The 16,658-nt window shown below is 44.5% G+C and overlaps 1 protein-coding gene and 1 long non-coding RNA gene across 5 annotated transcripts; both read left to right on the forward strand.

The window, feature by feature from the left end:
- Nucleotides 1-1,555: 1,555 nt before the first annotated feature.
- Nucleotides 1,556-16,572, forward strand: LOC135261379 (tissue alpha-L-fucosidase-like). 4 transcript variants are annotated; one of them, XM_064347630.1, is made up of 9 exons: nt 1,556-1,884; nt 6,889-7,180; nt 11,753-11,887; nt 12,317-12,454; nt 12,751-12,856; nt 14,262-14,456; nt 14,823-15,013; nt 15,336-15,435; nt 16,116-16,572. In XM_064347630.1, exons 1-9 carry the CDS (start codon nt 1,869-1,871, stop codon nt 16,245-16,247), a joined length of 1,305 nt encoding a protein of 434 aa, XP_064203700.1. In that variant the 5' UTR covers nt 1,556-1,868; the 3' UTR covers nt 16,248-16,572. The 4 variants fall into 4 exon arrangements, with proteins under 4 accessions (XP_064203700.1, XP_064203702.1, XP_064203703.1 ...); XM_064347632.1 differs by having other exon boundaries at nt 1,561-1,936; XM_064347633.1 differs by lacking the exon at nt 1,556-1,884 and adding an exon at nt 1,932-1,948.
- LOC135261383 (uncharacterized) lies at nt 12,863-13,749 on the forward strand. The gene is made up of 2 exons (XR_010331907.1): nt 12,863-13,238; nt 13,286-13,749. It is a non-coding gene; the product is annotated as an uncharacterized LOC135261383 (long non-coding RNA).
- Nucleotides 16,573-16,658: the final 86 nt, after the last annotated feature.

Consider the following 16,658-nt stretch of genomic DNA (forward strand, 5'->3'; position numbering starts at 1 on the left):
GCAAACATAAAAACATGGGTTTTATATTGCGCCAGAAGCTTAAAGTAGCTAATTTTGTGGCTGTGTTTTCCTTATGGAGCTCAGTTGATGTTTTTCACTGAAAAAAATATGCAGATGTCGTTAATGTAGACGAGCAGAAATAAAGGGATTCCAGAACCTTCTGAATAACTGAAAAGCTCTTTCTCTGCACATGCTCTGCACCTGCACAACTTATTTTCCTCTCACCTAAGACTGAGAGGCTCTGCAGATTTAAACAGTTTTATTTTTTAAATTGCCGATGGCTTGACTGTCAAAACACCAGATTAAAAAAGTAAATTGAAAAAAATATATATTTACTGTCTGAAGTGCTGTTTCAGCCAGTTAATGGCCAGTAAATGCTGATGAATTGTGTGCAGTTTCACACCCTGACAAAATTCTACCTCGCTCCCTCAGTAGACCTCTGGCTGTCACTCAAACTGATGACAGGCGGCTTGTACATTATAAGGGCAGTAACCTGATGGTTTGAGTCCTGGGTGATACATTGCATTTGTGCCATTTTAAAGTGCTTTGCTGTTGTAAATATTCAGCTGTATGAATGTAACCAGCATTCCAGCCATCAGTCATTTTCAATAATAATAATAAAAAAGGCGGCGCGGTGGTGCAGTGGGTAGCACTGTCGCCTACGGTGTGCTGGTGGTCCTGAACTACACTAAATCAAAGTCGCACGTATCACGTCACAACCACGTGTGCTTGTAAGTCTACCCACCAAGTGCGGTGCCAAGGCTGCCCCTAAATGCTGGTCTGAGATCAGATTTCCCTTCCCAGGTCCTAGCTTTAACAATTAGTAAAAGAAAATAGCTGACTCTGGACCAGCAGCTAGGGCCAACTGCACCCAACACCGGTGGCTAGCTAGCTATACCAACGACAAATGCTGTGTCACTGGTTAGCTTAATGCAGTTTTTCAATGGTCAGGACAATAATGTTAAGAAGGGAGAAAATCATTCCAAATCCAACCATGTAGAGCAGGTCATATACAGCCAGGGTAGATTAGTTGGTCTGTCAGCGCCAGCATGAAAGATATCGTTTATAAAGTTTCGGTTAGCTAACGTTAACGTTAGGAAGGGCTGGATCAGCAGGTAGCTAGCTAGCTGTCAGAGTCAGGTTTATTTGTCATTACAAACCATATGCTGTACAGTACATGATGTAACGAAACTTCGCACTTAGAAAGGAATACACATATTGTGAGAATCAGAATCACAGTGCACTTAGACAATACAGGTGCAGTAGGCAAGAGATAGACAATTTCTAATAAATAGTTTTATTAAAACATAGTAAGTAGTAAACATATTGTCGGTCATTTATCGAAAACCATGCTGGCTAGCTATATTGTTGTTGTGTTGTGATAAAAATATGTATGACTTGTTAGTAACAAATCTGTTATTTCCAGTAATTTGAAATTGAAATACGATATCGAAGTAACACTAAAAGTAGAAGAGCGCAAGCATGTTCCAGCTGAGTCGTGACGATATAAGCGTGCGTCGGGAGCGCATTACCGGTTTGTGTAGTTTCTAAGCGTACGAAACGTACACAACGTTGTACCTTGTACTTGTCATGGGTCAATCGTGCTGCTGATATTATATTTTATGAGTCATATATGTCATGAGTACCGCATACCAATAACTAACTGGTTCCCGACTTGTAACTAAAAATATCAATTATTCAAAATTTCCCCATTCATTTTCCCATTCACACATTTCCGGGAAAACGAGGGGAGTGGCTTGGTGACGTTTTCACTTACAAGCTCTTCAGTCCGCCTACTTATGGAATCATTCGACAGTGGTATGGTCTTCAGTTTATCCGCAGCAGATTGATCCAGCGCCTCTCTGACCATGTCAAGGGCTCCAGGTAAGATAAGGTCTTCTGCAATGGTGTGGGGCTTCTGGGACTTTGCAATACGGTGAGCTACATTGTAAGATCAAGCGGCCAAAACCAGACTTCGTTTTTGAAGCTCATTTCCTGGTGTTGTAGTTCCTGGTTGCTCACTAGCGCCACTACGGATGGCTCCAGTATAGGTGTTTTCATATCCGGTTTCCATGTAAGTCTACGGTACAAATGCGATCAAAATACAAAGTCAATAATTTTTTCTCAAAAGAACAAATAGTCATAATAGGTGTATTTTATTGGTCTTATGACTGTCCATGGGTCGATTTCATGATTTATTGCGTCATTTGGGCACAGTGCCAATATTTGTTCTGGACCAATGAGGTACAGTTTGCGTCACTTCCGGATTACTGCGGAGGACTCAGCTACAGTAGGGGCTACAGTCTATGGTCACTGGGGTGGGCGGTGGCGCTTCTTGGCCTTGCCATTGCGGCTCCGGCTCAGAGACTGTAAAAAATAAAACACGTTTTGAAGCTCAATGGCGGGCGCGGCCATTTTCTCGATTTGGAGCCAAAACCATAGAGTTAAGCGGTCTTGTGATTTTTACAATTTGATTGACAGTCCGGTGCGGAAAAGCCCCTCAACCTGAACGAGGCTAGCCGACTGTCTGCCGTTATGTTTTAAAATATATGATCAAATGTTTACGAAGTTTAATTTCCATCCGTTACTGTACTGTGTCATGTAATCACGTTATATGTATGACATTAATAATACAATTATGTTCAGTTATCTTCAATTTATGTTTCTCGGTAAAACTAATATGCTTAGCTAGCATATCAGCTTGCCAGTGAGCTAGGTAGGCTGTCCGTGGTTAGCTCACGCGTTAGCAATATGAACCACAGGGGAAGAACATTGACTACACTGATGGTCAATCAATCGGAGATGTGTAGGCTACTGGTGATTTGACTAGGCAAATTTTCGTATAACCGTCTGGTAGATCTGCTGTTAACCGAGCAAGTTATCGTCGTAGGTTTTCGCCAGTCAGATAATGAGCCTGCTACTACTAGCTACTCCATCGCCGTTTGTGGTGTTCACTTGCTGGGTGACGCTAGCTGACCGATCGTTCGCAAATCACTTTCTACCGAACAAAAATTAACACTCAGCGGTGATTAACAAATCTACCAAGTATTTTAATAACTGATCTGCAGGCGTGTAAATATGACAACGCACTTTGTACGGCAAGTTTTCCACCTGGTGCATGAAGACAAAAATAATGTAGCCTACGTTGAATTTCTAATTATTATTAGGCTATTATTTTTTTCTTGTAAATCATCAAAACCAATGGAGAAAAGCCAATATACGCAAGGAGCCCCCAGAACCGATTCTGAGAACCACTGTCTTAAATGCCTAGCTTGTCGGTCTCTTAAATGCTAAAAACATGTTCCTTTCTAAATGCCAAGATGGTTAATTTCGTTAAATTCTGTGTGTGTGATTTCATCGTGTGTTGTATATTCAGCAAATGAACCTTGAAACTCTTAATTCGCTTCGTGAAACTGAAAAGTGTTTATCCCAAAATCGGGATTATAGTAGCTTTGTCACATGCGTGAAGCATGGCCCAGGTAGACATTTACGGAATGTACACGACTGACAAGCCGCCAAACACGTTTGACAGATTGAATGTTCGCCGGTTAAGGTTAGCTAGCTAGTCAAAGGGCTTGGTAGCCGAAGTTGCGAACTGTTTTAGCACAGGCTACTACTGGACTACCAAATATAGCAAGCTGATTACGCTTTCTGCCAAGTAATTATTTGGTTAAGTAGGCTAAAGGAAATAGTAAAAATGACTCGGATACCGAAAAACTTAAGAGGAGGATTATTTTATGGTCGTCTAGAGCAGCTGTAAATAGCACACGCCATAATGAAATCACCACGAAATGGGATGCCTGCATTTTCTGACTTTGCACAGGTAGACCGTGGTCGGAGTCGCAATGTCAAGGCCAAGAGACGCCACCTCCCACCCCAGTGACCACAGATTGTAGCCCCTACTGTAGTCCTCCGCAGTAATCCGGAAGTGACGCAAACTGTACCTCATTGGTCCAGAACAAATATTGGCACTGTGCCCAAATGACGCAATAAATCATGAAATCGACCCATGGACAGTCATAAGACGAATAAAATACACCTATTATGACCATTTGTTCTTGTGAGAAAAAATTATTGACTTTGTATTTTGATCGCATTTGTACCGTAGACTTACATGGAAACCGGATATGAAAACACCTATACTGGAGCCATCCGTAGTGGCGCTAGTGAGCAACCAGGAACTACAACACCAGGAAATGAGCTTCAAAAACGAAGTCTGGTTTTGGCCGCTTGGTTTGGACTCGCACTCCAAGATGGAGGCATGCTCGCTATGTGCACTCGGAGCATGGAAATATGCGGTTTGGGACACAGCCTGAGACTCACCATGAGTGTGATGACGTCACATGTTAAAGTTAAGGTATTCCCGTCAATGTTGATCAGACTGTTTCCTCCAAACTCTCAATGCTTCATGATAAAATTAATATACACTCATATATCACATGTATAACTATATACTAATATAATCAATATGTAATCCAATAACTCTATATCAGTAGTTGCAGCAAAGCTTATGGAACCGCAAGAAACCACAGTATTCACTGTAGAAAAAAGGCAAATGCAGAAGGCTTAAGAAAAATCATACTTACTCATGAAGCAGAAAACACTAATCAAACAATAATTCCGGTAGATAACACTAACCAAAAACTAATCATATATTACTAAAAATATAATCCAGAAAAACTAACAAAACGTTATTACCTAATAGAATATGCTAGAAAACTAACACCTGTGACCCCTGTGTAACCTGAATAAAGTAAAAAAAAAAAAAAAAGAAAAAGTACAGAAAGCAATGTCATTTTTGTGCCAAGAAAGTCACGTTGACCTATGAACAGGAAACCACAAACTCCAGACTGTGCCAAAAAAAAACCTTTTAGGAATGTGTAAAAGGGGGGTTGTGGGCGCAATTTGTGTATAAAATGTGTGCAAAACTGACAATCGGGGCTCAATTCTGCGGAGTTGAGCCGGCTTTATGCACCTGTGCAATAAAGTCTAAAACTTTCTGAAGAGCTTGCTGCTGTTGTGTCTTTTCCCTCATGAAATGGTTTTCTACAGATTGGCGATCGGCGTGGAAGTCTGTCGTTTCCTATTTTTTACAGTCTCTGGTCCAAACCGAAGTTCGGTAGTGCGGAGCACGGATAAAGTACCCGGATGCGCACTCCATTTGATCAAAATTTGAAGTGTGCATCCGTGCATGCTCCGACTGGGAAAAATACCATAATTCCTTTCGCGAAAACGGTCAAAAATAACGGTAATGGCGGATGACAGTCTAGTGTATGCTACTCTCTCGGATTGGAAACTGAAATCATGTCATAGGAAAATGGTAAACAGGAGTTGGTGTATAAATAAAGTGGTACAGTGTTAATGAATAACGCAACATGTAAAGTATCAGTTGTTTTTATTAGTTTAAAGATATGTACTTTTAACGAGTGTAACGAGCTATATTGAATACATCGGTGCTAATCGTCGGGTCCCGTCTTGAATTATAAACTGCCGCTTTATTCTCGCCACTGCCCATCTTTTCATTTAATTTGAAATACACCCCTTGCCTATGGAGTAGCCACCACAAACATGACCGGCTCCATAAATGTTGCCTAACTGAGTACCCAGCGCGAAAGTATACAGCGCGAAAATAATGAAAAAACAGACACGACTGTTTACAATGAAATGGCAACTTTATTATGGGGTTGACAGTACACTGAAAGCTATCCAAACTGCAATTAATATTTTCCAAGCTATCGTTGCCTTCCACTGCTCTTCTGACCGCAAAAAGGAGAATTCTAGCTAGCTCGCAAAAAGTTGCTGATATTAGCCTACTGGTTAGTCTAGATCATAATATTTCAGTAGCCTACTACTACTCCGTATGAGCATCTACCGACCGGGTTCGTTCGGTAGACAGAAAAACATCAGATTTTCAGCTGTAGTCTATGTAAAATAGGCGAAATATAAGTAACAACCTGTACCTAGTTATGTAGAAAAAAACGTCCTTGTTATCCTCCGGAGGTAATTCTTTTAGTACTTTCGCGATTTTCGCCCAGTGCTAGCTTTAGTTGCTACGGGGACATGTATCTGCCACTGCATAGAGATTAATGGAACTTGTCTTTCCTTGAGATCGTAGAAGTGTCCCGTCGTGTGTATTTCAGGTTAATATGAAAAAGGCTGGTCCCTACTAGCATTTCTAGCGATCCGTTACATATTCACAGTTGTAACCCAAGTAGCAGGAAGCAAAATAGCCATTAAGAAGAAGCGAAATTTGCACTACTTAATGTTCGCGATTGCGGAATTAATTAGTATATCAATATAACTAAAATGTATATGTATTAAGTTGGATTTTTTCCCATTTAGACAGTTATGTGTAATTTTTACAAGACTTGCATTTAAATAGGTAACGGAGTCCAGTCCGCTTGATTAAAAATTAAATAAATGCGGTAGCATTTCAGATGGTCGATAATATGTCCTCTCACTCTCACGTTATTCCCCTCAGGTTTATTACCGGAATTTTACCAATAGTTACGGCAAAGGTTAAAGGTTATGGGTCAGATGTCGTCACGAAGTGCATCCCACTCATTTAACTGTTTCTCCGTGCTACTGCACTTCCATGGTTCCGAGTGCGTAGTCCCAAGCATTGCCTGGAGTGCGTATTCCGGAGCACGGTAGTGTGGAGCATGGAAGTTTGCGGTTTGGGACACAGCCTCAAAATTCTCCTACATTCTCATGGCACGTGAATGGTAGTCATATGACTCGTTCAACTCAGAAGGCATTTGTACAAAGGAAAAAACTATTCTCGGAATTACTGAATTAGCTGCTTTATATTTAAGCAAAATTGCAAAATGCCAGTAAATTGTCTGCCAGTATGGACGTCATTGTTTCTTGTACTTGCCTTGCCGTCAGGAGCCGGAGCTAGGTACACTGCGGACTGGGACAGTCTTGATTCGAGACCGCTGCCAACCTGGTATGATGAAGCCAAATTTGGGATTTTGATGCATTGGGGAGTTTACGCGGTGCCCGGATTCGAGAATGAATGGTTTTGGTACCACTGGAAAAACAATGCGAGACCGCATGTGAAATTCATGAAGAAAAACTACCCTCCAGGATTCACTTACCGACAGTTTGCTTCTGACTTCCGTGCACAGTTTTTCGATCCAGACCAATGGGCTAAACTCTTCGAGGCTTCGGGTGCCAAGTAAGTAGCCTAATTGACCTAAAAATAATGAATATCACGATAAGATATAATTAGTCTAGCTATTTAGGCCTACGTATCGTTACTTAATATGTGGGTCCAAAGAGAATTGACTTTGCTCTGTCAGAGTGAAATGTAGCTTACTGAAACTGGATTTAACTTTGAACATTTGCAGGTGTTCACACATTCGGCACTGAAAGCATCGTTGATTTTATAGTTTAGTAGCTTATTACATAAATGAGAGTTTGAGTGAGAACTGATCTGCCTGATTAAAGGCGCTTAAAATTAATATGGAATAGCCATTAATTCTTTGTAACATGAAAGTTGGTCATAACTGGTATTAAGTGGGTAAATCATCCTTCATTACACATTACAAGTGCAGACCTGCCGACCTGCACGCATTTTGTGTACCAACCACGCAATTCTTGGTCAAAATACGCATGTTGTCATGTTCCGGTGTTCCTGTCTGTGTTTCCCTTGTTGGGCCGCCTGATGGCGGCACTTCTGTTTTGTGTCCTGCTCCCCCCCTGTTAATTGTATGATTGTTTTCAATTGTCTCGTTATCCCATCATTGTTCCCACCTGTGTCGTTATCCCCTCCTTCTGGTTTGATTGTTTTTTGAGTTCACCTGTGTCTTGTTACCCCTTGTCTATTTAAGTTCTTTGTCCCCTTGACTCGGGTGCTGGTTCCTTGTGTTTGTTCCCGAATTCTGTTTTTTGCAAACTGTATGTACCTGCCTGTATTTTGTTCCTGACTTGTGTTTTGTTTGACCTTCCCTTGTGCTCTGCCTTCCCGTGTTCTGCCCTGCCTGTGTTTTTGAGTTCCTGTTGTTTTCTGTTTCATTAGATTATTTTTTGAGTTTGTGTTTTTGCCCATTGTGGCCTTGTCTGTTCCCTGTTTGTTCACCTGTCGTTAGTAAAGTCTTTGTTAATTTTCCCCTTTTTGAGTTTCGTGTTTTTTTTTATTTTATTTTTTTTGTTTAACATGCCATCGGGGTGGTGGGAGCTTGAGCCTGCCTGGTCGGGCTGCCTTCCGGTCGGCTGGACCTCCGGCTGATCAGCCGGCGGATCCTGACCCTTTTGAGGGGTCTCGACTGGCGATCTTTCCAGGGCCCGGCCCGCGGGGGTCCCGTCGGTCCCGTCCGGCTGCCCAGCCTGGTTCCCTACGGCTGGGGTCCGCGTTCCTGTCTCCTGCCCAGCCGGGTTCCCTACAGCTGGGGTCTGTGTTCCTGTCCCCTGCCCAGCCCAGACGGCAGGGGCCTCGGCCTGCTCCACCCCAGGTCCAGGAGGGGCCTTCACCGCCTGCTCCGCCCCAAGTCCAGGAAGGGCCTTCACGGCCTGCTCTGCCCCAAGTCCCGGAGGGGCCTTCACGGCCTGCTCTGCCCCAAGTCCCGGAGGGGCCTTCACGGCCTGCTCTGCCCCAAGTCCCGGAGGGGCCTTCACGGCCTGCTCTGCCCCAAGTCCCGGAGGGGCCTTCACGGCCTGCTCTGCCCCAAGTCCCGGAGGGGCCTTCACGGCCTGCGCCTCCCCGAATCCCAAGAGCCGCCTTGAGCCCCGGAGAGGCCTCCAGCGCCGCCCCGAGCCCCGGAGGGCCCGTCTGCTCTGACCCTTGTTCCGCGGAGGCCGCCTGCTACACCCAAATTTCGGGCTTTACTTGCGCCTCGAGTCCCGGGGGGGCCTCTGGAGCCGTCCAGAGCCCCGGGGGGGCCTCCGGAGCCGTCCAGAGCCCCGGAGAGGCCTCCGGAGCCGTCCAGAGCCCCGGAGAGGACAACTGTTCCATCTGTTGTCCCGCAGGGTCCGGCGCGGACTGCTCTGGCCGCCCCGCAGGCTAAGCCACCTGCCTTGCCCCCTGGCGTTCGCGCTCCCCCTGGCGTTCGCGCTCCCCCTAGCGTTCGCGCTCCCCCTAGTGTTCTCGCGCCCCCCTGTGTCCGTTCTTCCCCTAGTGTTCTCGCTCCCCCTAGTGTCCACACCTTGCCCCCTGGCGTTCGTGCTTCCCCTGGCGTTCGTGCTCCCCCTGGCGTTCGTGCTCCCCCTGGCGTTCGTGCTCCCCCTGGCGTTCGTGCTTCCTCAGGTGTTCTCACGCCCCCCAGTGTCCGTTCTTCCCCTAGTGTTCGCCCTCCCCCCAGTGTCCGTCCTCCCTCCAGAGTCCGCACTCCACCTAATGTTCCCACGCCACCCAGTGTTCCCAACCATGTGCCTGTGTTCCCTGGCCCCCGTGTCTATTTGTCTGCCCACCTGTTTGTCAGCCAGTATGTTGGCCTGTCTGTCTGCTCCCCAGGCCGTCAGCTCGACGGCCAATGTGTTCTCCCGCCTGTCTGCCTGTCTGTCGGTGTGTCAGTCTACATGTTTTGTCATGTCTGCCCATTTGTCAGTCTGTGTGTCATAGTTCACTCCTCTCCTTCCCTCTCTGTCTGTCCCTTAGTGTGTCTGTTGGTCTTGCCGTGTGTCTCCCCGCCTGCTTGTCCCTTTGTCTGTCCGTGTAGATCTCCTGGTGTTGTTCCTGTGTCTGTCAGTCCGTTTTGTCAGTCCTGGTCCACCCCTGTGTAGTGTCCTTGCCCGTCTAGTTCCTTGTAGTGTTTTGTTCCGCTCCGTGTTTGTCTTGTACCCAGTCCTGTGTTGTGTGGGTATCTGTTATGTAGGGTCTTGGTGTTGTCTGTTGTCTTGAGTCTTGTCGCTTCCTGTCATAGGTCCAGTCCGGTGTTCAGTCTTGAGTCTTTACCCAGTCCAGTGTTCTGTCTCGTCTCGTCATGTACTAGTCCGGTGTTTGTCGCGTTGTTTCTGTCTAGTCACGCCCCAGTCCAGTCCTGTGCGTCTGCCTCGCCCCAGTCTGAGTCCCTGTCCAGCCCTGAGTCCCTGTCCAGCCCTGAGTCCCTGTCCTGTCTAGTCCAGCCCTGAGTCCCTGTCCTGTCTAGTCCAGCCCTGAGTCCCTGTCCTGTCTAGTCCAGCCCTGAGTCCCTGTCCTGTCTAGTCCAGCCCTGAGTCCCTGTCCTGTCTAGTCCAGCCCTGAGTCCCTGTCCTGTCCAGTCCAGCTCTGAGTCCCTGTCCTGTCCAGTCCAGCCCTGAGTCCTGTCCTGTCCAGTCCAGCCCTGAGTCCTGTCCTGTCCAGTCCAGCCCTGAGTCCTGTCCTGCCCAGTCCAGCCCTGAGTCCTGTCCTGCCCAGTCCAGCCCTGAGTCCCTGTCCTGTCTAGTCCAGCCCTGAGTCCCTGTCCTGTCCAGTCTTGTTCCTGCCCCAGTCCCTGTTCTTGTCTTGTCCTGTCTCCAGCCCCCACCCTCTGTTGACTCCCTCCCCGGGTCGGCCTCCTGGGACGTCAGGAGCCGTCCCTTGGGGGGGGGGGGGGTACTGTCATGTTCCGGTGTTCCTGTCTGTGTTTCCTTTGTTGGGCCGCCAGATGGCGGCACTTCTGTTTTGTGTCCTGCTCAAGAGGTATGTCCTAATGAGATAAATTTGTGTATATAGTTAGCCGTAGTAGTAGCTCGCATACGATTTAGCCTCGTTACGAGACGGCTACGGTGTGAATATCTGATGGAATTATTTAGCTGCAGTAACTCAAACGCCACATAGACTCCCTGTTCTAACATTGAATCGAGCACACTGTTGGAGCAAAATATCAGGAGCAATGGCCATACCTCCGCCCCGCAAAACTTCCGCACCATGCATTTTGCACATTGTGCATTTATGATTTTGACATTAGCCACCAAGGAGCTTCATGTAATAATGTAGCTAAACCTCCAGTTACGAAGGCCTACACTCCTAGATAATTTTTCAATTGATTACCTTTTTTCTTTAGCCCTATATGATAAGCGGATTCAATTATTTAATTATTAAATAAAAATGGAAATCATGAACAGAAACTTGGTTTTATTCGTAACTGTCAGTGTTGTACATCGCGACATAAGTTTTTTTTTTTTTTTTTTTTTTTTTTACATTACAACATACGTTTCTATAAATACTTGAAAATGAAAACATGTTACAATATACAATATAAATTATTTCAATTTTTATTAAATAATTAAATGCAATTCACTCAGTTATCAGTTTGTAGAAGCACACACATCATATAATGAAACATTAATCATGAAAAAAATGGGTTTAAGCAGGTGTCCTTAAACTTTTGACTTGCAATTATATCATCATATATCCCAGTGCAGTGCAAGTGAAATTATACAATTTTGCCTGATCACTTCTACAGTCAAAACTAGAATTATGAAGAAAGGTGTGTGTGTGTGTGTGTCTTTTGCAGACGGTCGTGTGCAAAGCCAAGTGGTGTGAAAGCATGTGAACTAAGCATTACACTGACTATTGTGGTACTCCCAAGGTTGGCAGGTCTGCAAGTGTCTAATTAAAATCAGCAGCTTGTTACACAACGGGAATAATGATTGGAATGAAAAATGGTCTACCCAGGGAGGCCACAATACCGAGTTTGGGAACCCCTGTTGTAATAATTCCAAGTGCCAAAGAGCCTAAATGTAATGCTATTTTGCTTGTTTTCTTTTACTGATGATTTGAGAACACTTATTTATACTGTGAAATCATCAGTGAACATCCCCCGGTAAGTGTTGGTTTGGCCACTTTCAGGTATGTGGTTCTAACGTCCAAGCACCATGATGGCTTCACGATGTGGGGCTCCCCACACTCCTCGAACTGGAACTCTGTGGACACGGGTCCTCACAGGGACCTGGTGGAGGACCTGGGAGTCGCTGTACGAAAAAGGTACGGTGTTAACGGTTTCCAAAGGGCAAGAGATGGTAATGATCCGTTGTCACTGTAAAGCGTATTCACTTAGTTCATGGGTGTCAGACTCCAGTTTCGTAATGAGACCAGGTGCCTCTTTCTGAAGGCATATATTGACCGCTGATTATAAGGAAACTCTTTAAATGTATCTGTGTACACTCTGCATCTATATCTGCGGTCTCTAGAATTTGAGTTTGACACCCCTGACCTCTTTGTAAAAAATGTCTTGTAATGCAAGGGATCGCAAGGGATTTAGCAAAAGTTTATGATGTTGTTAGCTAGCTGGTGTATCATTAAGCAGTTCACATAACATATTGAATTGCTTCTGCTATTAAAGTGATATTAAAATGTAACTTATTTCATTTTCTATGATTATTGGAATTACATTCTGCAATATCGTTGTCCTAGGTCCCTACGCTATGGCATATATTACTCCCTATATGAATGGTTCCACCCTCTTTACCTGTCTGATAAAAAATCGGACTTTAACACACAGGAGTTTGTATTCAGCAAGCTTCTACCAGAACTTCGTGACCTTGTTACCAGGTAACTGCTTCACACATTGGCCTTCTGGTGTGTCATGTGCCACAAAAATTGTAAAAGTAAATCACCTCACTAAAGTGGATTGCTCTCTGTCATATGTCACTGTTGTATCTTTGTGTACTGTAGTTTATGAATGCTACACCATGTTTATGTGTCTAATGACTGACTCTGTACCATGATCCAAGGTTTGAATAGCAGTGCTAAACCTGCAACATCAGCACATTACTTTTTGTATTATTGGCTTTGAAAGAGGAGGAAGTAAGCAGCTTTTCTGAGCTGTCATGTTTACTGTCTTCTAGGTACAAGCCAGACCTGATACGGTCAAATGGGGACTGGGAAGCACCAGACTCTTACTGGAATTCCACTGAGTTCCTGGCCTGGCTCTACAATGACAGCCCTGTCAAGGTGTGTACTGATGAACATAGGTCATGTGCACGTACAGTGGAAATAAGAAAAGGCTATAGCTGCAAGCAACAAATATGGCAGCCAAGCACACATGGCTGCAATGATGCCAGCTAGTTTACCGTCCTCCCATGTCACTAATAAGTCTGAAAGTCCTTGTTTTGTATGTTTTTTGTTAAACTTGTACATCCTGCAAAAAAATGTAGTTGGTTTATAGTGCCCCCCTTGATGACCTTTTGCAAATTGGTACAAAGAATTGTATGTCCATATGAAATTCAGCAGCATGATATGGTGTATTAGAGGGATTTTTTAATACAGAAAAATACTTTAATGTCACTGGCTCATGACAGTCACTTCAAGACAGCAACCCTTAGGGCACACATTTGTTCCTAATTTGATATTTGATCATTGCAGTTTGAAATCTCTACAAAGGAACAATGATTTTTAAATATTTGTTCAATATGAAAGTACTACCATACTGCTTTTATATGGGTATCGATATCTGTTTGAAGCCTTCATTTGATATTCAGTATTTCAGGCAGGTTTTCTTTCAGTGAATGGATGTGCGATGCGTCAAACAGTCCAGGAAAGGTTTTTAACTGTTTTTTAAAAACGAAAGTGGAGAAATATCCAATATGGCTGACTGGGTTCTTGAGAATTATTTCATTGTGGAGTGATAGATGTATGGACAGTTTTGTGTCTCTAGGACATGTGGCAGAAGTAATTTATTTTTTACAAAAGTTGTGCAATGTGATCTACTTACTATATCGTCTGAGCAGTTGGAGAGAAAGTTGGCTGTTTTGGGCAAGGCTCTACTGTTATATAAATTTAATCAAAACCGACCAGGTGGTTTTGCTATAGTTTGGGCCTCAGCCTCCTGTTAAGGATGGCCATAGTTTTTGGAACGTGTTCATTGCAGTGTCCTCCAGGTATAGCTTGGCTTGCTCCTGGAACAATCCCTGGTCCTCAATGTCCGACATGCTCAAGTGACTTGACAATCTACTGTTTGGGTGTGATGCTTGGTTTGCAGACAGAAATGAACCTTGGCACATGGTGCAGATTAATTCTCATCAGTGCAGCCTTTGCTCTTCCATAGTCAGGGAACCCACTGTGAGTAAATTTATTAGTGTAAAACTACATTTGAATACTAATTGCTTCACTTTGCTGCCAGATTAAACAGAAATAGCACAGAAATCCACAAAGACAGAAGCACGGGTGTAGTCACTGGAAAAATAAAGAAAACACAGAAAAATATAATCTGAAAGCAGTGCTCTTTTGCATGGTACTGTATCAGCAGCTAACATGTACTGTAGGGGTGGAGAAAGGGGAAGGGCGGTCTCTGGCCCTGTAGATGCTCTGATCCTCAGGGCACAGCTCTGAGGCTTTGATAAAAATGCCCCTCCCACAGGATTCGGTGGTAACCAATGATAGCTGGGGGGCCGGCTGCGGTGGCAAGCATGGAGGATTCTACAGCGATCGGCATTACTGGGGACCGCTGCCCAAACACAAGTGGGAGCTTCTCACCTCTGTGGACACCTACTCCTGGGGCTATCGGAGGACTATGAGGCTGAAGGAGCTCCAGGACCTGCCCAGTATTATACAGGTGAGAACTGGGGGGCGGAGCCCAAAACCACCTGACAAAGACTGTTCTCTTACCTATCTCTCTTATCACTCCAAATAAGCTTTTGACTGTTCCACATTGAGTTTAAATCAGTGCATGCATAAATTGAGTGTTCTCACTTGAAAATGTCATAAATGAAAATTTACGGCATTATAATCTGATGTCCTCAGCACGAGTTCATTCAACTGCAACAGATCAACTGCAAATATGCTTTGTTATTCCAAAATTTCTCCTTGGGTTTTTCTTCACAAATATAAGTGTCTTTCAGTGGAGTTAATGAAACCCTGGTTTCAGTAAATGAGAGCTGTACAGCTCAGTGGTCTCGTCACGCCATTCTGTTCTGACCAGGACCTGGTTCGCACTGTGGCCTTCGGGGGAAACTACGTGCTGAACGTGGGCCCCACAGCAGAGGGGACAATCCCGCCGGTGTTCGAGGAGCGCTTGCGGGGTTTGGGCGACTGGCTGAAGGTCAATGGGGAGGCGGTGTACGCTTCCCGGCCATGGAGGGTGCAGAGTGAGAACTCCACCCAGACCGTGTGGTAAGAGTCCCGCTACCAGCCCTACCAGCATGCCTAATGTACACAGCTCTATGATGTGCAGGGTATTTGAGTGGCATCAGTGAAAGTCTTGCATGTGTTTGTGGTTTATGGGTCGAGTGAAGGTTACTTTTGGATTGAAACGTTTAGGATTGCATTGTTGAAAATGTACCCAGAAGAGGACGCATGGTTTAGCTGTTCTTTCTTTTTTAATGCTCTTGTTAGTTTGTCGTTATCTTGAAGTAGCTGACCCCTCACTGAAGCTTGTGAGCTAGAGTCTTTGTAGATAAACTTAGCGTGCGTTTGTGTTTTCCGTCTTTCACAGGTATACCTCAAAGGGCTCCCAAGTTTACGCTTTCCTCCTTGTCCGACCGTCAGAATCCTGGCTGAAGTTATCCGAGCCAATAACGTCGCCCTCTACAAAGGTAAGCACAGCTGTGCTGGTGTATCCCAGTCTGTAACCACCGTGTCTGCATGGCTCTCTCAACGTAGGCTGCCCTGCTAATCAATGTCGCATTCCGTTGGCAAGGGAAATACACTGACCTTTTCCAGATTGTTTTCATTGGGTACATTTGAGGTGCACAATACCTTTTATACTGGTTATGTGGACTGAAAGAATACTGTATGCTTAAAGATGCCATTTCAGAGCAGCCAGCCAGCAGCTCAGTAGTTCCGGTCTCGTCAGAGGCAGTTTGTGAAAATTTAAACGTTTTGTTTGGTAATACTCATTTGAGCATCCCGAAGCAATACAACAAGACCCTCTGTGCATTTTTTGCTTTGTGTCTTTCCTCCAAAATCATCATTGAGCTCATTGAATGGCAGACATCTAGCAATAGGAATACATTGAGCAGTCAAGATTAATCCTGCCAGTGATGTCACAACCTAGCTTGTGCCAAGATGGCTGTGCCCTTGTGCAAAAAAAACAAACAAACTTTAGTTTATTTTTCTAGCTCATACCTGTCGATTTCAGATTTGAATGCAGGGCCATTCTTATCTAAGGTTAAAAGCAAATGAACCAAAGCCATTGGAACCTTCCCGAGAGCTTCTGTTCTCTTTTAAACCTTACTTTCATGACTGAGAACCACTGTTTCCCTGTTGTGCACAGGTGACATTATTGGGGTACTCTGGACAGCTGAGCTGGTCTGCCCTGCAGCACAGTGGCCTGAAGGTGGAGCTGCCTCTCGAGCCTTTTGTGAACGACTACGGGTGGACGCTGAGGCTCGATGGCGTCCAATGAACTGCCCTACAAAGCCTAAATGCAGTAACTACGCAAAGGATAAAACTGAGAAAAATGGCTTTAAAGTATTTTAACTAGCCAACTAAATGGGTTATAGGTATATCAGTGATATTGCACTAATTGTACATGTATTCATGAGGTAATTTTTATGCCCAAAAACCATGATGCTGATTTGACCTTTGACCACAAAAATGTAGTTACTGCACTCTGCCTTTGCATTGCCTTAAATGGTTCTAAGAGCAATACAAAAGCAAAGTGCAGTAACTACAATGTTCTCAGCTTTTATATTGTGTTTTCAGTGAACAAAAACTTTTGACACTGATTTTGTTATAATTGTATTTAACAACTTTAAACATGCACAAATCCATAAGTAATTAAGTCTGGAATTTTAGACGTCATATTTTAGTCTTA

Source organism: Anguilla rostrata, chromosome 8 (assembly GCF_018555375.3).
Source record: "Anguilla rostrata isolate EN2019 chromosome 8, ASM1855537v3, whole genome shotgun sequence".
Classification (NCBI taxonomy): Eukaryota; Metazoa; Chordata; class Actinopteri; order Anguilliformes; family Anguillidae; genus Anguilla; species Anguilla rostrata.

Excerpts from the sequence above, each read along its gene's own strand:
- LOC135261379 (XM_064347629.1), top strand. The coding sequence starts at position 6,828 with ATGCCAGTAAATTGTCTGCCAGTATGGACGTCATTGTTTCTTGTACTT. Across the intron at positions 11,888-12,316 it reads GGAGTCGCTGTACGAAAAAG|GTCCCTACGCTATGGCATAT; the intron begins GTACGGTGTTAA and ends TCGTTGTCCTAG. Across the intron at positions 15,014-15,335 it reads AACTCCACCCAGACCGTGTG|GTATACCTCAAAGGGCTCCC; the intron begins GTAAGAGTCCCG and ends CGTCTTTCACAG.